Source organism: Mizuhopecten yessoensis, unplaced genomic scaffold (genome assembly GCF_002113885.1).
Source record: "Mizuhopecten yessoensis strain PY_sf001 unplaced genomic scaffold, ASM211388v2 scaffold8841, whole genome shotgun sequence".
In the NCBI taxonomy this organism is placed as follows: Eukaryota; Metazoa; Mollusca; class Bivalvia; order Pectinida; family Pectinidae; genus Mizuhopecten; species Mizuhopecten yessoensis.
In genome coordinates, this window is record NW_018407749.1 from 505,607 (window position 1) to 529,486 (window position 23,880).

The 23,880-nt window shown below is 35.1% G+C and overlaps 1 protein-coding gene across 1 annotated transcript in view; it reads right to left on the minus strand.

Annotated features, from left to right (window-relative positions):
• The window catches only part of LOC110456745 (E3 ubiquitin-protein ligase SMURF2-like), a 47,596-nt gene extending 23,716 nt beyond the window's left edge, over nucleotides 1-23,880 (minus strand). The window contains exons 1-5 of the mRNA XM_021507676.1: nucleotides 23,738-23,880; nucleotides 22,492-22,530; nucleotides 10,841-10,949; nucleotides 10,360-10,493; nucleotides 5,461-5,641 (exon numbers count right to left, since the gene is read on the minus strand). Coding sequence (XP_021363351.1) covers nucleotides 5,461-5,641; nucleotides 10,360-10,493; nucleotides 10,841-10,949; nucleotides 22,492-22,530; nucleotides 23,738-23,795 — 521 coding nt within the window. The 5' untranslated portion in view covers nucleotides 23,796-23,880. The remainder of the gene's footprint in view (nucleotides 1-5,460; nucleotides 5,642-10,359; nucleotides 10,494-10,840; nucleotides 10,950-22,491; nucleotides 22,531-23,737) is intronic.

The following is a 23,880-nucleotide window of genomic DNA, read 5'->3' on the forward strand; positions in this document are numbered from 1 at the left end:
TTCTGCCCGTGAAGCAGACGCTGTTGGACGCTTTGAGGTCGCGATAAAGACGCGATACAGCCGTACTTTACCCGTCGTTACACGCGGTAAGAAATTCACACGCGGTTGGCCGCGCGAAAAAGTTTTGGGCTGCCCAAAAATTTAGACCGCGGGTAATCGGGGGCGGTACACGTGGTACACACGCGGTAAAGACGCGGTACAGACGCGGAACGAACGTGCTAGGACGTGCTACGGCCGCGGTTAAGACGTGGTTACACGCGGTAGGACGCGAAATTTTAGCGGGTAATCGCGGGTGGAGCACGGTCATAGCACGTTTGTTCCGCGTCTGTACCGCGTTGTTATCACGTGCATTAGCGTGTGTACCGCGTGTAAACACGGACAAACGCCTTTCTCCGCGTAAACAGCGCGCCCGTATACCGGCCTAATCACGTTCAATTGCGTCTTGTACACGTCCCAAATACAATTGTCCACGGCCTAATCGCGTCCGTACAACGTCTGATTTTAGGTATATAAAAAGCGCGATTTGCCGAGCATTCGTCAGTTGTGCTCCAGACGTCAAGGGGTGAACATGGATCCCCGTCACCGTAATGACCTCGTCTTGCTGCTCCAGCAGCATCAGAACCAATTGTCATAACATGTATAATATATTTTATTTATATTAAATTTTATTTGATTGTTTGTGTGTTTGTGTTGGGGTGGTGGAAATATAAGAAAACAAAAAATAAAAATTGGATTAAAATTATTATCTTCTGTACTTTGTAAGATAAATGTCTTAATCTAATTTTTATTATACCCGTGGTAGGCTGCGGTACCGCCGCGCTTCACCCGCGATAAGGACGCAGAACAGTCGCCGGCGTCTGTTCCCTGGGCATACCACGGGTAAACCGCGGGTAAGCCAATTTTGAACATTTTCCACCACGGGCAACCGCGGGCAAAAAAAAATCGCGAAATTTTACCCGCGATACAGACGCGAAAGGCTGTGTGACCGGGCCTTTAGGTACAGACAGGCAGACATGGTTCCGATCTTGACAGTAGCTTTATCAGTAATGACTAATAAATACTAAACCTTTGACTAGTCCCCTGGGGTCAAATAAATTTTACTGGTATATCGTGTTTCGTGACAAGAAATGCTTGGTGTCGTATTAAATTCCGATTTATTGTATTGCAACAAAACTGCGAAGCTATCACAGTTTTGAAAAATCGCCCAATTTCCCCATTGATCCTACTGGTCTTATGGTGTGTTTCTTTTTGCTTGGGATTTGAGGATATTTTGATATACATTATTTATGTCAAAGATTTTCATGATGTAAAATTACTTTCATGTCAAGTGTGTTACCGGTAGGTGTGAAAAATTTCTTCAAGAAAATTCTAATTGTGAGAATTGCTGACATGTAGTTTCACTAATATAGCAATTTTGAACAACAAAACTGGTCTACACATTTTTGACACCGGACCTATTTGGACAGCTAATTAATTACTGGCATGTGATACAGACCTCAAACGTCCACCTACTGTTTATACCTTTAACTCCTACTGGGTCGTTAACTTGAAAGTCAATTAATTTCCACTGACCACATCAGCTACAGTATCTGTGTAGTACACAGGTACAACTTATATCTATAACTCTCGAGTGGTTGTTAGTGTGACTCTAATGTGGTCGTTAACATGAAAGACAATTAATTACTACTGTTCACATCGACTGTGAGGTAAACAGGTATACGTCTATATCTGCAGACAATTTTTAAGATGTCCACCTACGGTCAAGGCAAACAGGATCTACCTGCGTGTGAGCGTACACTGGCACAGGTACAAGGTATGCTTAACGACTTGGAGATGGGAACGAGGGCGTGGCTGTGACAGACGTACTTATAAGTGGATATCAGTGTCAACAATTCACTAGGTACAGCTGTAAGGTGTAAACAGAATTCCACCTGCTAGTTTAGTGTTGAAGAGGAAAGGAAAAAAATCTTTTTCTACGGTTGATAAAGAGCAATGAATGTCATTATAATCAAGCTGTGTTTCATTTTTTAATCAAGAAGCAATTAGTTTACTTTTGATAGACACGTCAATAAATGTCCAATATTATATATTAATGTTAATGATAAAAATCTTACAGGAATAAAAAAATCTCTCAATTCTATCCCCGCTAATGTTATGAGCATGAAATGTCAAATAGACTTGGAAGATTAAACGTCCACAATGCAATCACTACACACGATTAATGCATGCACAGGTAATGTGCTCCATGTAGGCGTGAAATTTATGTGCATCTTACAAATTAACTTCTGTAAGATGACAGTTAAGATAGCACAGTTGCCGGAATTATCTGTCGGAATTATCTGTCAACTGTACAAATCGTATTCTGTGTTTAGGTCCGATACATGATACAATGATATCATAGTCCCTGTGAACAACTTTAATTAAAACACATTGCATGTCTCCATTTCCATCCTGTCAGTTTTATCAAAGTAATTTAAGTATTTCCCTCCTACACAGATTTTAAATTCAAAAAGGCAAAATGGCATATTTATTTCCACAAGGACACAGGTTAGGTGTCATGAATATCTGGTGTTTAGGCCGTGATTATAACTCCAACTCCATAAATCTGTGTTTCTTTTCTACCCCACAGCACAGATTAATTTACATACAACACAAAATGTAGTTTTTTAACAAAGAGCATTTTGATCTTGAACTATGTTTCCTAGCTAGCTGCCTCCCACAGAGTTAAAAGGACAGCTTTTCCTTCTTACATAGGACACAAAAACTGTGTTCAATGATGCCTTCCCTTCTTATCCTCCACACAAATCAAAACATCTTTTAAAGACTCTGATCGTCATGCCATATTTAAATTGTTTTTCTTGATGATTTTAAAACTGTGATAGAAACATGTTTTCTTAAACATGTATAAAATAATATTATGATTAACAGAAATTAGTGAACAACTTATTTACACAAGTTAATTTGATTGAATCCTGATCATCAATCCTTAGGAGATTTCAAAAGTGAACTAGTTGCTTTTACTATAAACTATTCCATAAATGACACTTTGTATACAAACAATACTTTCATATATGGGTACTGGTAACTCATCTCATCTATCAAAAAGGTCACTTTCAGGAAATTTATTAATATTAATTAAGTCAAATGATAACACATTAAACCAAATAATTTTTAAAAAGTACAAACTATTATATCCTACTCCTAAATAAGTTATCGCAATCGATTCATCCATCTCGGAAACATCTGGAAATATTTATCATACAGTTACACATCCGAAACATCTAGAAACATTTGGAAGATCGTCTTCATGAAAAAATGCCAAACAGACATTGTGTAGTTTTTCCTACAATATTAGTGCCGTTCCTAGATGACAGACATGTATGTGTGTTTAATGATACTCTTACACACCATGCCCTGTACAATTTCTATATGTATAATGTATTTAACCTACTAAACGCACCAAAGTAATTCTGACAAACGATCACAATATCAGAAACACTGATGATAAACTTAAATGTTTATCAATTACAGGTGACTTGGAAATTGAAAGTTTTTAAATGAAAGTCTTTGGTCATAAAGAGAAGGGAATACATTTTGTTGACTAATTAGGCATTAATACCCTGTTAAGGAAAATATCAGTAATTCTTTTGTATTTTTTTTCAAAGATGAGGGTTGCAATTTTAGAGGTATATGTGCTAATTAAGTGAATTACATTACAGTACTTTTCAGAGTTCTCTCTCTGTCTGTCATGCATGTTGCCGCCCCTCCCCCCTCCTTCCCAGTACACTAAACCACTGCCATTAATAACTGGCCAACATCATTCAACAATATATCCAAAATTGTACCCAGCCTTACACCATTATAGCCATCACTCATAAGAGTTAACTTATATATCATAACATATTCCCTAAACCTTGTTCCATGACCTTCAATAGATCTGATATTTAAATATCCTACTAACCGATATTTCTATCGGGATATGGAGAAGCAGAAATAGTTTTTTTTTATATGATTGATATCAATAATGACCATAAACCCAAGTTATTACTTTTTGACATGTAGTATACAAACATGTATTCTTAGCAAAGCATTTATTACTTTTCGAAATCATCTTACATATTACACACCTGCCAACACTCAACAAAAGATTTCATATTAAAAAAAACACCTGATTGATTCAATGTGGTCCCTGTTTCATTACAAAACTAGAAGTGTGAATGTTGTGAAAATACACTTGTTGAGAATATAAGTGAAAATGGGATTATACCCGTAGTATATTTCATTTGCTTTAAATGTTGTTATTGTTTACTATTGTTTATTTGTATTTTCATAGGAAAAATATTTCCGACAAAATCAACCAAAACATTTCTAATATATGTGTGTGAGAATTTAATTCTAGTCTGTGACATTTTAGCTAACGAACAAATAATAGTATTAAGATTTTGTTTATCAGCTAAACAGCAATCCAGTAAGTTGAAATTTTTAAACCATAAATATATTGCTTTAATTTTAAAAGATATTATAACATCTTTTATTGACATTAAGAAAGGTCTTGGACAATGAAAACTTTGAGGTAAACTATGGCTGAACTGTTAAATGTATTTCTTGGGTATATCTTATCAAATACCTTTTTAAGCTGTCAAAAATAAGTTATTGTCAGTCTATTAAAATACAATCTCATCAATTATAATACATGTAATAATTACATAACAGTTGTGCTCATTACAATAGCTCACATTAATATTACATAAAGAGCAATTAATGAAAGCAGACATATGACTGTGTACCAATATAAAAATAAACACAAGTTTTTTTTAAAATATTTTTTTTAGAAAATGAATTAACATCAGAGCGCGAGGTTAAATTGTGTGTGGTAAGCTAATGGGGAAACATTACATAATTCAGAATAATTTAGTTCTTTTCGCAAAATTACTAACAGGACTTTTTGACAGCAGATCATTTATGTCAACGACTATAATTGTTTAAGCATCCCCAGGTCGTGATATCTGACGTCGCATGAAGACAATGGTAGCTAGTGCTGGTGCAAATTCTGTGTATGCTAGGCATTTTGATTTATGTAATCTCTGTGACCGGGAGACAGGATTATGATGATTTATATGTAAGTGTATATGCACCGGGAGAGAGCTTGATTTATTACAATAAAATTAACACACAAAATTGCTGATCTGCCTGTAACTCTCCCTATCCACAACTTATATGATGCATTAAATTCACAACATTTTGAAATTATCCTAATACATTTGAGCCTCATACATAACAGCTTAGGAGGCTGAAATATAAAATGGCTTGCCTACTGGGATATTATGAACAGTAAAATATGTCCTCCAAAGCACTAACTGTGTATGTCATTGGGACAACCCGATGACCGGTAGCTGGATTAAAGATACTGGTCTGTCAATTCATAAATAATAATATCCATATAATTTTTTTGGTACTCACCCCTCGGGAAGCTCGTTGGGGTCGCTGGGGATGGACGAGGGAATGACAGATGCATCGGTTACGTTGGGGCCTGACCCCGTGAGTGAACTGCCCCTGTCCCGGGAGATGAGACTGATGACGATTTGTCCTCGAACATTGTCATTATCGTCGCTGTTATTCCGCTGTAAGTCGAGTCGTTGGACTGTAACAGAGATTTGTGAGGGTCGTTGCTGAGTACAGCGCAGAGGCATTGAGACACAAACCGACATTGGTGTAACATACAATCCTACAGAGAAGTCATTCCATCACATCACAATCTATACACTGACCAAACTGTTTAATCCCTGATACACAGGCTGTGTATAGTATGAATGTAGAAGGCTATAGTAACTCCACAGCTGTATATTAGCTAACCCAGTGGTGACAGTGTGTATATATATACAGGCAGTAGTAGCCACGCCAGGCCTGGATCAGTCCACACAGTCCTATACACAACAGGTTCAGAGAAAGCTGCTGCAGTGTAGGTACTTTCCTATAGCTAGGACAGCAGGCCTACTACTGTGGTGCAAACAGCTAGACAAATGGTGCCTTGCAGAGACAAAATGTCCCTCCTTCTAGCTAAGTTGAGTCCTACCTGTAAAATCACACACACACCAGGTAAATTCTGTCAAGATCGACCCTAGTACAGGTTAACTATCCCATCTGACACTCGACCCCCTGTCAAAGCGATATCTACCTTTCCCTTTACACCTAACACATGAAATGGGTGCAGACATCATTTAATCATTCGTCCATGAACTATTTTCTTTTTCGCAAGACTTTTTATGTAATAGATCGGATTTTAAATTCACCACTTCCAAAAATATATTTTCTGATATACATTAGAAGAAATATAATGAATGTAAAAATATTCCGATATCTTTTATGTCAGTTTTTGTTGTGTTCTTAATGTCATCAAGGCTCTGGAGAACATTATCAGTTTCATTTTATGACTTTAAATGGTGAAGAAAAAACCCAGAAGTATATAAAGAAGACATTCAGTTTGAATTTCCTGTTTAGACTTATTTACAAAGTATTCAGTTACACACAAAGGCAGTGTATTATACACCCACTTGTTTTTCTATTTTTTTCTTCTTAAAAAAAATACAATTTCTCTATTCATAATAACAGCACAATTGTTTATCTGTCAAATCTTAGCAACAGAAATACACAAAAACATATATATCTATTTTGCAATCTTATTATATTTTTCATATTTTGGCAGGACTGCTGCATTCATGAACTAAAAAATTGTTTTTGTGAACAAAAACATGTCTCCCCTTATTAGCCAATAGACACTGTATAAAAAATTAACAAAGGGTCCTATATCTCTTTATATAGTGGGGCATCCCAAATTTAGAATGCCACACTCCTACTTCCCAACATACATAACTATAGCAAGTTTGGTCAACGTAGGTGAAATAACATGGAAGTTATGCCGTGGACAAACTTCAGTATTAAAAATAAACAAAGGGCCATAACTCTGTATATAGTGGGGTATGGGCCTAATTCTAGTGCACTGCACACCTTCTGTGTGTGATGCATGCATACCTCAAGTTTCATCAAGATATCCTTAACAGTTTAGAAGTTATGGCCCGGACAAGTTGCAATTAGAAGAACCAGAAGAAGAACCAGTACTAATACAATATGTCTCCCTTCATTCGAAGGGGAGACATAATTAATGATATGCAGTCAAATCTATCTGAATGACGTTTCTATTAAACTGATTCTTAATTTGTAAAACCATAATGATATCTTCCCGCAAAATTTCCTTTATAAATCTATTTGCTCCTTTCCTTTTTGCTTCTAACAATTCCAGCTGCAGTAGGCCTCGTAAATGTCAACATGTCACAATGTCAATGTCACGGACTGTAACTACACAAAACTAAATGATATCTGAAACCATTATCACACCACTGGGCTGTAAAGTATAAATATGAGACCGGGTACTACCTTGTCAAACACTATTGTATTACCGTACCCACCCAGAATTAGCATTGGCACAAGCTCCTGAAGGACAAGTTATAACGCTACTGAAAGATCTAAAAATAACTGCAATACAAGCATATTTTAGGTTATTATTTTTCTAATAAGGCCAACTCCTAATTTCTTATTTTCTATGAACTCATCACATTTTGGAGAGCTTTATAAACCTTTAAACTTGAGAGAACAAATGAACTACAACACGCATGTAAACTGATTGAACGTTCGCTCTATGGGTACCCTTCCCTATTTGAACTTTTGTTATCAAAGACTGATATGTTCCGGTCAAGCGATACACTCTGTTTAATGAGACAATAGGACATGATTTCAGTGCGAAACAATCCGCCTTTCAAAGAGGTACTAACATACGAAACTCTGCAATTGTAGGTGTGACTGAGAATACAAGATATATATATATGTCCCCTTGACAAAGTGACACACAGACGGATAGAGTGCAAACCCAGTTCTATCCTGTAGTACTGATGAAAGTCAAGAACGGGGAATCAATTACAGAGCTGTAGAGGACTTGTAGAGCTAATCACAGAAACGAATAAAACTTTTAAAGATTTGTCTGTCTGAGAGAGGTGTCAAATGTCAACCATGTAAGTTCTGGCTTTCTTCAGAAAATTGATAAAGTCAGTCCACACTTCCTTTCAGCAAAACACAAGACTACTTTGTTTACCTTAATAAAACTTATCTTTAGCAAATGTACGTCAGAGAAGTTTATAACATCCTATGACCATTTGTAAATATATCATGAAGATTGTGACATGGCACACTCGCTGCAGCCAGTCAATCGTAAATTGCTTCATTGATCCATGTTTTTTGTTTTGGTGCAAAATGTGAAATTCTTTATCAAGAAATTCAGTTTTTACAAAACATTATAAGAAACATAGCTTTAGACACCATTTAATTTCCCAAACAAACTGAAAACTTTGTCAAATTCTATAGCCAAAATTCATTTAAATAATTAGGCAGTGTTGTAAATTTTCAATTTATTGTTTTGAATAAAATATTGCTAGGGTAGACTTCAGGTGCAGCTTTGGTACTAATGGTAGGATGCAGTGTTTATCTCTTGACTTCACCAAACTGGATAGCTCTATTGAAAACATGTGTCAGGCTTTGTGATAATGGGTTCTACAATTAGGAAGATGACAGCAATTAACCGAAACATTTCGGGGACAGAATTTGTCACTTATTTTATGTTTTTTTCTTTTCTGGAGGTTTAAGTACAGAACAGCAAGCTTAAGTAACCAAATAACTGGTCCCATCTACATACTGTCGGAGCAGGAAGACATTCCTCCATCAAACCTCTCCCCCTTCGGTCCTGCCTGTCAAATGTCATACTGACAACAGGTTCAGAAAGTCACAGATACATACGGGGAAACATCACACATGTATCTGGGCATTCCAAAAATTGTACGAACATGGTGATCAATTATGTTTTTGTGATGTATGTATGTGTACTTGTCACAGACAATGGCTGCTGCTTGGCTTTTAAACGGGGATCGGGTTACCAATGAATGCCATGTTTTCCAATTATACAATACACAGCATTTACAAGTGAAAGCCAAGTTATGTCAGACATGTTTTTTCCTAGAAAAAAGTCAGTAGGAAATTAATGCCCCTGCTGTCATGTAAAATTATTTTCATTGTTTGACAATCAACCATGGCACCCTGAAATAAGAAATTCATCTGACTGTTCATGGCTTTCTTTATAAAGTTTGATTATCTGTTAAGGTAAAGGGTACCACTATTGCAAAGAAGAGCCCTATTCAATTTTTTTTCTGACTTGGGAGTAATCTCACTTGAAGCAAACAAAAGGATTTTTATTAGCTTAGATTAACTTCAGTTGTTAAGTTACGTATTTTTCAATGTTCATTTTTATTATCATACACTTTGAGAGCACTAGAAATGACTATCATTTTGGTACAATTCATTTACAATTCCAGGATGGTAGTGTTGGCTTAGTGTAAAAGTTCCTTTCTAAAGGTGTTTTTTTCCGTTTAATTTTTATTTCTATTTTTTTTAATATTCAAATTTCAATAACTATTTTACTGTGAAATGCATCACAATAGCATTTTTGTGGAATATTTATTTTTGAAAAAAAACCAAACAACCATTAAAAACATACGGGTAGTTTAACTTGTTGGTATGTTTTACTGTAAGAATTTAACTCGTAAGTTATACGAATATGAAGAGTTTGATGTCTAACATTATGACGGATTAACCTCACCAGCCAAGTTTCTCGAGAACATGGAAGCGTCCAGTACCACTGAACCAACATGACGGCTACCATGGCGGAGGTAAACACCCTGACAGCAATGTCCATTATATATATATGGACAATTACATCTACATAACGTTTCAAATGAAGTCGTAAAGTGGGTGATAACTTGCACACAGTCTTTGTTGTTGGAAGGTATACACAGAGATACAGATGTCAAATCGACACCCTAACTTTTCAGTAAGGCTCGCATTATTTCTACACATACACACTAGTAACAATGAAACACAATTTTACGAGTCTTGTCTAACGAATGGGACAGAAAATCTGGCACTGGGTATCAAAATTGGTCAAGATCAGAATATTAAGGAGGGAAAAAGGGAAGAAAAGGATGCTATACACTGTCAATGACAGACAGAATGAATTTGTATCTCAAGACAAAATACCGTAACATCTTGAAGAAATTTCCAAGGAACACATATTAAAATCAAGAAATCTTAAAAATCTGTCCTGTACCATAAATAAAAAGGAATTTTCAAAAATTATGCTTAATTACAAATGGTACAAAAAATTATCAAACCTCACCTCTGAATAAAGATGACCATGCCATGAGAAGGTCTTTTTCACAAAATGTTAATCTAAGTAAATGAAACCCTGATCAGTGAACTTACATCCAGTGTCCTTGAGCTGTTGGATAGCGTTAGACTTGATCCTCACACAACCAAGGAAACCAGCTCCTTGCTTTTTGTGGATCTTCTTGTGGTTCCAAATACTGATGGTCACAGAATCTTTACTCCCAATATATCTGTAATAGGGGTCAAAATTATAAGGTCACCCAATCACCAAGGTCAAAAATTTCATAGGTCAAATAAGGTCCTAGGTCAGCAGATTCAAGTTCAGTATGGGCAGTAAGGCTTGTGTATGTTGCAGGACAATTAAATAAATATCTGCAGGTTTTTCAAAAAAAATCCATGACAATCACATTAACATGAGAAAAATAATGACTTTGGACCTCTGTCTCCATATAACTTGCAGTATCGGTTTCTGGACATTTTGATTGGCAGTGAATACTTTCCTGGACCAGGTTCTTTTTTTTAATTGTCACATCCAATGGTCCAACATGTTTGAACAGGTCAATTAAATTGTACTTACAGGTCATAATGCTGGTTCCACTTTGGGTCGAGTGTGTTTTTACTGGTGTCTGTAGAATGACACTGCCCTGAACCATCTACACTGATCTTAGCAAACGGATCCGGAAGTCCTGCAAAAAAAAAAAAAGTTTTTATACCATTTTCATTAGTCAAGCATTGATACAATTCCGACAATGCTTATAAGCACAACAATGTTTTAGGACACCCTATATCGGGTTGACATGGTATTTTGTAAAACCATGTGTTATAGTAAACATGTTATCACACTCATATTTACCATCACACACTACCTTACAGATTATATATGGTTTGTTCCGAATTGTCTCCCTTAAGAACATTAACTTTAATAAATCAGAATTACCTTAGTTTAATCAATACAGGTATTTTTGTGTACCTTTTACATGTGTTATAATTCATTGACAATATGACCAAGTCCACATCAACATTATTACAATATTTTATATTTTTCTTATCATGGATCTATTTTGAAAGGAGGTACACATCACAGTACTGTAAGGTAGCATACAACCTTGAGTAGTTTTCATGGTATGGTAGCTTACAGCCTTAGAATCCTCCTGCTTTTAGTTATAAGCGCCAAAATACATTCACATGTTTCCATTTTTTTAACATTCCAAATTAATTCTTCTTTTGTGATGTATCTTGCCACATTAGATATTTTCATTTCCAAACCGATTTTTTTATAAACATGATATATCTTACTCTGAACCAAGAAAGGAGTTATAATTATAGCAAATAGGGTACTACATCATATGAAGGTAGATAGAAAAGCATCTTTTCATGTTCATCTTAAGGTGCGACATATGTAGAGGCTAGTCAACAATGAGCGGCAGATGTCAGGACGATAAATAGCCAGATTATAACCAGGGGGACACCATTACATGCTCAGGTATGGTGGACATGAAAAACCAGCCAGCCCACCACGATACAGTCATATACTAGAGCATACAAGTCTGGTCCACTTACAGGGTTAGAAACTATCTGTAAGTCTGTAAGTCCAAGACTTGTCAACTATTAATGACTACATTGTATTAACATTAGTCTTCAGCAAAGTCTTCCAGACAAGTAGTTTCCTTTTCCGTCACAAAAAAAGTCTGAGAATAATGAAAGGTTTTGACAAGAAAAACCAGCCACCAACAACTTCAGTCGACAATTCCTTTCACTAGTTGTTACCCAACTCATTTAATTACTGAAAATACACAAGATTTCTTTTTTCATTTTCTTTAAGTATTGTATGTTTTTTCTCTGTTTTCGTGGACGTGAAAACATCCTCTTTCATGTCTTATAGGACACTATATGGTATAATAGTTATTTCACATTAATATGGTATAATGTTTCTTTCACAAAAATTTCTAAAGAAAGGACTTTCATGAATCCTGTACTTCTGTGGACTGGTAGCTTCAAAATTTAATGCCCATGTTGAGAACAAAGCAGCACAACAACAACATTTTTGATGTAAACAAAATAGCTATAACACCACGTGTTAAAAAGCCATGTTACTCCGGTACAACAACTAAGTCAAAATCGTGCCCAATCTTATTGCTAAATCATAAAACCAATAGAATATGTTCAAAATTCCAAACCAAATACAGTAAACTTTGATGATGACTGGTAAACATTTATCAACACTCCAGCATATGGTTATCATTTTCCATATCAAACATAACACATTCCAAACAGATTAATACATTCATTATAGGGATGTTGAATTTAGAAACTTCATATACTACATCACTAAATATCCTGCCATTAATTGATTTCAATTCCTAAATTTTTTGATGAAAAAAAAAAGAGGATAAATATCTTTAACACACACCCCAGAAGACACATTTGAACTATTCCAATTGAAAGGCTGGAATAGTTCATTATGAAAGTTCAGGGGTAAATGAGTTAAAAAGACTTGGTGGGTGTTTGGGGAGGGGTATATTGCTAGATATATCAATCAAGTGTTGTAAGATATCAATTATAACATCATATATCTTTATATCAGATAAAAATTGTTTCATAATCTCCATTTTTTGGCTAAAACAAAAGACATTAAAAACACTCTTCCCTATTATTATGACCATGACCTATAATTAAACTATATGATTAGTCATCCAATTAACCAGAATATGAGTAATTTTTATAACGAGGCTACTATTCACATCTGCAGGCAATCAGATTATTATGTATGTATCATACACCACGTACAGATGATATGGACAGTTCATTCAGGTTTTCAAACAGAACACCCTGAATCATAAGGAATATGTCTAAATCTATTCCCAGGGGTCAAAACCTATTATTTTAGCCACTAGGAAAGATTTGAAAATGTACCATCATTTCCCCTTAGATCTCCCTTAAAACACTTAATCAGCCTTCCCATTTTTCATTTCCTCTAGGTTTCTGTATAGCTTTTTGAAAATGGGAAAGATGCCTATTGGTAGAACCAGGAAAAAGTCTGGGGTGTGTTTTGTATAAACCACACATTATCTGCTGGTATTATTTTACAGATTTGAAATAAATCTGGACAATAACTGGAAATGCCCATTGCTATTTGTAAAATAGAGATTTCAGCATTTTGACTTCAAACTTATGGGATTTTAAATTATACGGACTGAAGTTGGAATTTTCCTACTACCCTTTGACTGCTCATGGCATGTTCAAGTAAATTTTCCCCATTCATGACCAAGACCATCGGAAAATTCCTGCTTCAACCCTTACACCATCCATCCTTACTACCTGTGGTTATCTCCCCTTCCTGCTCCATTCGTCCTTGACATTGTAGTCTGATACATGTCCTATGCAAGTTGTGTGAAAGTCATTATTTTTGGAGATTTTTTTTTGCAAACTAACGTTACACCTGCATTTGAGGGATGGCCAAATTACATGTAGACAGTGTTACAGTATGTTGTGGTGGTGGTCCCGCTATCATCTACAAGTCCTTACTAATTACATTTACTGAGATACATGCAGTAATTCTCCAGTTATAGCTGTACCGGCGCCTCAGTCATTCAGATATATCAGTCAAAGAAGGAGAGCGAGGACATAGCCACAGGGGTTTACAATTTCATATTTTGAGTTCTATTGTCTACAGACTCATCCCGAAAAAAAAAGATTCTACTAGCTCAGATCATTTTTCACAAGCACGAACATATCTACAAGATCCAGGTGTCAGGTTAGTGGATTTGACAGGCCTGGACAAAACCTTACATGATCCAGCGGGGGCTTGCTCATTTCTGCACAAAAAACATCCCTATTTCCAAATAACCAAACAATACTAGTCCACTCAGTCCAACTACTTGGAATGAGAATCAATGACAGCAGCCATGTATGAAGTATACCATGCCTAAAGTGAACTAGTACTTGATACAATACAGAAACCTTTATAAATCAACCAACCACATCAGTCTACCTCTACTGTTTGTTAAAAGGGAATATATTTACTTTATATATATACTAAAAAAAACATAATGCGCTAAATAATATCAATTACATTTTGTGATAAACAATTCAATTAGTAAATTGAAGTACATGTAATTCTATTTCAACAATCATTCCTTTGTGAAATTGAATAAGAAGTTAGTATGAAGGACCAAGAAACAGGTTATTTACATATAGATTAGTCCTATATTATCGTAATTCATGGCCCCCCAAGCAATATCAAACCTTTTATCTCTACAAGGTTTAGCTATATACATACATTTGTATACCTAAACTGCAAACGGTGCATTTTGGCAATAAAACCTGTGAGCCAAAATTAAAACGGGGTCAGTGTATGCCATAAACTTTCCTAAGTAAACAATGAACACGTAAAACACAGATGGCCTGTGCAATGCCGTGACATAGGAAGGTTCAAATTTCAGCCCATCGACCTACAGCAAATTTAGGCTGTAAATGGGATCACGTAGCAGCCTTCATGTCATGCAATGCACGTGTACTGAACATATTGAAATAGTTGCTTGATACGTGCATAATTTTGAAAACAAATGCTAACTGGATACATATCAAGGATACTGGCATGCACATAAAATGTAGCTGGTGTTAAAAGCAGAGCATTACAGATGGAACAGACAACATTGACAGATGGAACTATAGGGTCCACCTGGGGTCTTTTTATAGTCCCCAAACTTCCTCCTGGTGCTTTAAGAGGGAATGTGCACCCCCTGGGGAGCTGCCACAAAACAATGGCCTATGCTACGTGATACAATGCATGTGTACAATCAGTGCATGGGTGTAAATGATGGAAAGATACCTACAAGGCTGATGTTTAGAATTTGAGGGGGATGGATGGGGAGGGGGAGAAACTGCAGAATGTTTGTAATATTACCAGCAGATGTAACTTGTACACAGGGGAATGGTGTTAAACATATATACCAATTAAGGTACAGAAAATGTATGTTTTACCATATACCAATAAATAAGGCGCCGAAAACATATTACCATGAAAGGAAAAATACTGAACAAAATCTCCATTTAGTCTCCATTTTCTCAAGACATTTTTTTGTTCATCTTAATAAATACAGATATCTTAACATAAATTGTTAATGTTTAGAAAATTGGGGATATTCAGTAATTGCGAACCTTCTTATGGTTAGAAGGTTTGCAATTACTGGCCGATTTCCAGATTTACTTGATATTACTTTTTCCCCTTTACATACATATATATATATATGGATATCTGCTTTAATGTGATCTATCAGTAAACTCAATATTGATGATTTGAAGTTAGGTCACCCTTATCATTCTATTTGAAAGTAAGTTAAACTAATGTAAGCATATTCTGTTATTTAACTATACATATAAGGTTTGAAATATTTTTGTTGTTGACATTGAGTGTCTTTAAATGGTCTACTGTAGCATTCTCCTGAGGATAACAAACTAATTTGTGACAGATAAATTGATATCATTGGTCTTATAATGAAACCTTACATTACTATCAATGCAAACTTTGGTGATGGGTCTTCAACAGGAACTAAAAATCTTACGAAGCCTGTAGGAGTTACCTCCCTGTTATTTCTTTCTTGCCCTAAATATTACATTAATACAGTGTACAGGCAACATGGATCTAGGGATAGAATTCCTCAACCATGACTATCGCCCTGTGGCATGCCAATGCATATTTCATGCTTTTAAATCTGCTGTGTACAGGTAAAAGTACATAAAATGGTATTTTAAGCTTTAAATCCTCATCAATCACGGTTGCTTTGATGATCAATCAAATATAAAATTGACTAAACAAACATCTAGTGATTCTAGATCACAACTAAGATATTTCTGTTTGAACTTTACAGCAAGTTTATCACAAAATGCATATACTTGCAATTGCAACACAATTTGTTTGCTTGTCCTAGGATAGGTTATAACTGTAACAAGTACATTAGGCCCCATAAATCAATAAATAATTTGAAGGCATGGCAAGCACCAAGCCCAGCAGTCTTATATTTATAGCATAAAATTAGTATGAAATCTAGTGCCTGCACTTAACTATCCCACTAAAAACCTTATAACTTGGAGAATTATAAATTTGATTACTTCTTTATTGACAAAGCTATCTACAAATTCAGTAAGTAAATAAAAGTTTAGACTAAAATAACTAGAAATCACAATATTAATGTGAGGAGATAACATGTTAAGGTAGAGTCTACCAGTACCTAGACTTTTCATAAGTGTCTATCCCTGTGTCTTCTAAAGTTATATTTGCATATTATACATTCAAACAAAAACAAATATTACAGGATGTAAGCCTTTTTCAGCAAGTTTGAAAGTAGTGAAATTAAGTGCTGTTGCAGAAAAGTGTTACCTAAACAAATATTATGACCAGCAGTGCATTGGATAAGCTCTCTGCTTTATTATCAAGCACATCCCTGTGTGGCACAGGTGTCTTTTTATGTAAAAGGAAATAAAACAGCATTTCTGATTATGCCTCAAGAAACAACACTTTGTGACGTCATTTTCCATTGTGACGTAACAGTTCCCCAAACAGAAACAGGAATAATGTATTCCCAAGGAAAAGTATGGTTTTCTTAATAGGATCTGAAAGTTGTGGGAGAAAAAGGTTGATTATCATGCTTATCTAACAACTGTTTGTTAATTTTCAATTCGTATAAGACATTCGGTAAATCTTGTGTCTTCATTGTGAAGGATACAACATAAATTCTCTACATCAATAGGACACCAAGGCCAATATCAAATGTACAGTGATATGGATTGAAAATTACAATTTGAAAGAACAACATGATATCAGCAAAACATCATTGAGTCAAAATTGCATTACCTTAAAACATAACTCAACTTTGAGCAAAAGAATATGTCTGATCCGATAGGTTAATGACTTGTTTTTGATTTTGATTATCCTGATTCTAACCCGGTAATGCAAAATCATAAAACTGGCTATTACATAAACGTGCATGCTAAGGGGGATAACTCTCCTTGGCTGAGATTGACTTTCCAAAAATCATCGGAAACATTACGCATGTAAGGCCACAAGTTTGTATTACTGGTCACTGGACCAGCTTGCTCGAACTTTGTTATCATCGGATAAAAATTGTTGTAAAGAAACTCACGAACAAGTGATAAACAAAAGAGAAACTTTCTGTGTGGTAACTTCAATGTACAGGTTTTATGCAGGTTAAATGGACTCATATTACCTGTCTGGGTTTCATGTTTCCCAAACCCTGTTAATAATGTAAATAATTTCCCAGCATATCCCTCTACTGTGGAGTACGTAGCTCTATGTAAGCTTGTGTATTGTGCAGACAACATTCAGACTCCATTGTTCTGATTGTGGCTAAATATCAATATATACGTTCTAGTGTCCTGTTGTTCAAATTCTACTTATTATAGCTTGTTGAAAGTTTTCATTCAGCTTTTTTCTATATTATCCTACAAAGTATGTTTAGTACTTCTGAACAATACATCTGTTCAACCGTTAAACATGCACTGTCCCAACAAATAAAATCCCAATCGGTGAAATGAGGATACACACACACAGGGGAGTAAAGGGAACGGCTAGGTTGTGAATGATTCTTCTAGTTAAAAAGATCATGATAATGGGTAGAAATAGCACAAGTACAGGTAGATGCAATACTAGCTATATATGTACACTGTTCGGTGTTTAGTGACCTGACGTATAATGCACTAACAATGTAGTCACAGGGACGACTTGACACTATATAGGTTGTGTACATATGACCTATTTGGGTGGTCAGGTGGCTAACTTGTTAGTGCGCTAACCTTTTCCTTATGTAGAACCCGCAGACATCTCAACTAATTACTTCCCTATTCATTCAAATACTTCTAGTTTCTCCTTCACTACCTGTTGATTAGCATTGATTGAGGCAAAATTACATGACAAGTTGCCTAGTATGAGTTTATTGAATTTGAGAACTTTTCTATTTTTACGTAGGATCACAACAATTTTGAACAGCTGCTAAATGTTGATGCTAGGAACATTCAAATTGATTTAATGTCTAGAGATGTTGTTATGTTAATAAGTATATATGCTATCAAAGAACAACTTAAAACACACTTCTCATCAAGTTTACAATAGATATTTTACATAGGAAAGCAAAACAGAATTTTTCTTTAATTTCAAAAACTCATGAATAAATCTGTTATCATTATTTACTGACCCTTAATCCCTACTACCCTATCCCTAATATCATACCAATATATAACAGAAGATTATTGAATTCCTTAGCGCCCAGCTAGTCCACCTAAAATTGTGCATGACCTTATGAACCTTCCCCATGAATGATAAACAGTTCTGCAGGGCATAAACTGTAGACACTAAATACACACACGTATGGTCAATATCACAACATCAATCAATGGACAAACGTTATGTCCTGACTTAAAGATTTTTACTATCATGAACGACCCCTAACTTGGGGACTTGCGACCTAGCTAGGTATCAGGTATATACGTACCAAGGTACAGTAGTAAATATAGTCTGCGGGCTTAGTGACTCATCATCTGTCAATTTAACTCTTGTAGTGTGCTAGTGTCAACTGAAGTTACTCCAAACAAAATTTTAATACATTGAACTTGGGAAACAACAATACAGCCAAAACCTGACATAGTGACCACCTGTCTACAGCTATTGCCTGTCTATAAGGAACCGTTTCATATAGCTTACTACATACATACCTAGTAGCTGTCTTTACCTGATCAGTCACCCCTACAGTTTTAAATTGGATTTGCCCAGTCTTTGATTTGGTATTGTTCGAATGTGACTTTAGGGGTGAATGGGTTAGAACTGTATTATATAACATTCACCTGTAAATGTTTCCTGTTTACAGATAAGGACTTCACACAAACAAAAGAATCTAAATAACACAATAAATACATATTTATAAGGATGATTCACTCGGCTCATCATGATGTTCTCAATTATTGTTATTTGATTCAACAACTTTCCATCTGATTATTTTCACTCGTTGTCACGTAAGAAAGATAAAAATAACTGAAAACTTCATTATTAAGGTCATAATAACGTCAATTGATAGTTGTTAGGGTTTACCAGGTCAGGTGTAATAGTATGTAATATGACTTGATATAAGCCTAGGTGCAATAGGAATTTATAAGGAAATGTTTGTTTTGCTCGTCAAATGGTATTCCGATCATCAATTAGAATATAAATTTTGTCAGTTTCCATACCAAAACTGACAATCAAGCTCAAAATGTCATGCTTGATTAATTAGAAAATTCAAATATTTTATCCCTTTTTATGCACTGATGATATTTTTACTGTACATGTATTCACCAGTTGATAAGAAAGTGATGCTGACACATATAACAGATTTTCATATGACCAGATATAATATTTAAATGATTAATTTGCCAGATTTTTATGTTTCTATATATGTTTCTATACACTTCATCATGTAAAATTGTTAAAGTAATGAAAACAGTTACTATATACATATTATTTATCAAATTTTACCAAACAAAACAAACAAGTAGTTAAATATCAGAACTTGTCAGTTTGATAAAACCTTTCACTGCAGTGAAGATATACAATGCTACATCTTCACATGTGATGACATATTAAGTCCTATGATTTTATATCGACCAATCAGGATAGTTTTTATTTACTCCGACTGCATTCCAGCTGCAGATTCTCTGTTCCAGCTACAGATGAAGCAATCGTAGAGTAAGTGGTTGTTCATGATTCATCATTGGTACACAAACTGAGTTAATCACATAACTACATAATTGGAAACTTTTTGGTATGTAAATCTTCCGAGATAGTAGGACCTAACAGTAGAATTACTGGTACATTGAGCAGCTCATTCAAAATGATGCACAGCCATATTGTCAATAGAACTACATACTTTATAGAATTATATAAACCTATAGCTCCCACTCCGAAGTTGAATTCCCCATCACTCTAAAAAGAATGCAATATATCAGCAGAAAATGTTCAATGGAAACTATGTTTTGTTTAACCCTTTCACCACTGTAGATCATAATGGTCTCATCCAGATCAATGCATGGTAGAGTCTACTAAATTTACACAGGGATGAAAGGGTTAATTACTTGTAGTCTAAACTGATAACAGAGCCAGGCAGGTGGCAGAAGTTGTTTAACTGATGACACTTTTACTTTAAGTCAAATTTGGTAATTAACAAAACAATAAGGAACAATCTCCAACCATGGATTAGTAATTAGAGAGTAATTCCCCTTAAACTATGGTGTTTCTGCCACTATGGCAGATTATAAGGAAAACATGCAATAACGATCAAAGACGCAAGCGAGCCTAAGCCACCATATGAATAATTACCACATCAATACTATTTTCTATTATAGTGTAGGCAAGTTTTAAATCACATAAATACAGAATGGACATGTGATTTGATGAATTTTGGGAAAACCTTTTGATACATTGATGCAAGAAAATTTTGACACGTGCTGTATGTAAACACCAGCTAGTAATTATTGCTTCCATTCTACATTATCTATTTTTGATGACACTAGACACAAGCTGGTGTACAAAAGCATAATCTTACAATGGGGAGTATGCTATGGAGGAACACAGCAGTCAATATTTTGTCAGTGACATGGGTATAATTTGTTCATTTGATACATTTCACTTCATAACATGTTTTAATTTTTCCCCCAAAAAATCCTTTAAAGACTAGGTTCAAGGTCTGAACATTAGTTGACCTTCAACTCTCACGATGACCTTGACATAAGTAGATTCACATGTAGTTGATTTTTCAGCAAGTAATAAGGTAAGCAAAATACAGAAGTTATACTCTAGACAGAGATGTCCAATGTAAGGCTGATGTAAGGACAAAGAGACGGATATGCTTGCCTTTCTACCCGGAACTAAAATTTCTTTTAAAGGAATAAATTTTTGTATGCTATATGTAGCCATATCTTCAAGGTCGGTAGATATGTTTACTTGTATATACATATATATAATCTACAATTAAAATACATAAATAGAATTCCTTTTTAGAGAAAGACATTATTCATTATTCAATCATATGCATGACTGCATTTCCCCAGGTTAACTGGACACTTTCTTTGTGAGATTAAATTCAAGGAGACCAACTATAGAGTTCTTAGAATAAAAAGATGCATCTTTTACTTTAAACCCACAAGCAAGGTGGAACAACATCAGCATCATACAAAAGTTTCGGCTTTTAAGCCAATGTACAATTATGCATAAAATCCTATTGTACATGTTTAATTGCTTGTTTTAATAAGAGTTAAAGACTCTCAGTCTCTCATGTCCTTATTAGCGATATAAAACTTTTTTTGCACCATTCCTAAATATGCTACAAATCAAAACATTGATTATCTTTTTCTCTTTCATAAAACAGGGTTTCTTATTATAATCCGACTCACAAATATAAAAGAACGGGCTTGTACCCCACTGCTTCATCTTAAAGAATGACTTATGTAGGGCCCTGGCAGAACTAGGGTTATAGTATTTACTCCTTACTGAACACAAAAGAAACCAAATGTGATCCGCTGTACTTGTTGTAACACCTAGTCCATCTGTTATTTCCCTCAATTGTTTCTCATCTTTTTCATTTACTCTTTCTTTATCAGTGATGTCTCCCCAGTCAGTTCTCAGACACCCAGGTTAGTCTGGCAATGTCATGAATAATAAATATAGAAACATTGGGGGAGGGGGTTTGAACCAAGTATGATATATATAATTCCAAGTATAGATATTTCAGGTTAGAATTAGGATGCCACTTTAAAATGCTCCTTCAGTAGCCCTGCCATCTGTCCACAATGTATATGTAACTGTTGTGAAGATGTACAAACAAAACTGTATCAATTAAGAAAAGTTTGTTAGTTTCTGTTTTACGTCCTATTAACAGCTATGGTCATTTAAGTATGTGCCAGGTTTCGGTGGTGGAGTTCCCGGAGAAAAACCACTGACATACGGACATGCCAGTACCTGGCAACTGCCCCAAGTAGGCCTCGAAAACGCGACCCCATGGTGGAGGGCTAGTGGTAGCAGAGTGTCAGACGCATTAACCACTTGGCCACCATATGAAGAAAAGAGTTCACCAGTAAAACACAAAGTCTTATGAGGACCAGTTTAAAAAAACCTATAGAAAACCCCCCACCACCAATCACTGATATTGAAATACACAACTTTAAAGATTGAATGATTGTACTTACGAAAGAAATCCTTCTTGGCTAAGTTTTTGGCACATAGTACTGAAAATAGAAAAGTGGCATATTATTTTCAAATAAGAAAGATACATTAATTAATAAAATGTTCAGAAATAACCAATAATAATTCTACATTCATATACAGTTATACATAACATTAATATAAGCCGTCAAACCCAAATCAACATTCAGTCTATACTGTTTGAGTTAAACGTTAAATAATGGACAGGAAAAGTTTATTTCAAATGAATTTCCATGAACATGAAATCCATTCACCACTTAATTTCAACTAACAATATACAGAGGCAAGAATGGGAATCACTACATGGGAGCTTTAATAACATGGATCGGGGTTGTTTCGTCATAAATCTAGTTTGTCTAGGTTGTTTCATCCTAATATAATTTTTCATTTTGATGTTATAATTATCGCTTTAAATGTTTTTAATTATTAAAAAAGCTTACTATATACATTCTCATGTTTCAACACAGAATTAGATCACTAATTCTGTTGTTTTCACGAGAATATGTCTTGTCGCAAGAATTCCATGCTACATTGTGCAGATCTTGTCGACCACATACAAATCTCACAAGTCTTATAACAAAAAACCTAAGTGACTTTCAGGGATATCCTAGAAAAACTTCAAATTACACTATATTAGCTATAGACATAGTTTCAATATTCATGGACAGTATTTTTCAGTTCAACTTTACGCTTAGGATCGACTATGAATGGGTCACATTTCATTCAGTTAACCATAATAACAACACATCACCATAGCCTTGTTGACATTGGTTAAAAGAAAGTAAGAGATAAAGAAGGGGGATTGTGTTGTAAATATTGCGTTATATTTAAGACAAAAAGAAATTTCAAAAGTACACTCAACTTTCATCCCTTCCAACTGATGTCAAAATAGCCAGACTGTGCATCATCAGATGAGACAGAAATTTACAATGGGTATCAATTTCCCCAATATCAGTCAGTTACTGTCGACATCACTTCCCTCAACATAATACAATTTGACAATTGATCGAAGGGTTGCGTGTCAATCTAAAATATCGGGATGGACTACCATTTCAAATAACATGATGTGATTAGGAGAACAATTCTACATATTTCAATTTTCAATACTATTGACGGGTTGGGACAAGGCAGCCATATTTATTTTGGGTTCAGTACTTTACAATGGACCAGCGTTATGAACTGTGCTTTTCTCTTACAAATGGGTCCGTTTTACGGCTTTGTTATCAATACCTGTTAAGCGAATTTTCATTGTAGAATGTCCATGCCGCCTTGGTCCGTTGCTAGCCATTGCTCCGTGTCATACTCATGATATAAACCGTATCATCCATTCATTTGTTGTCTTTGAGGAGAAAGCACTGGTTCGACTCTCGTAT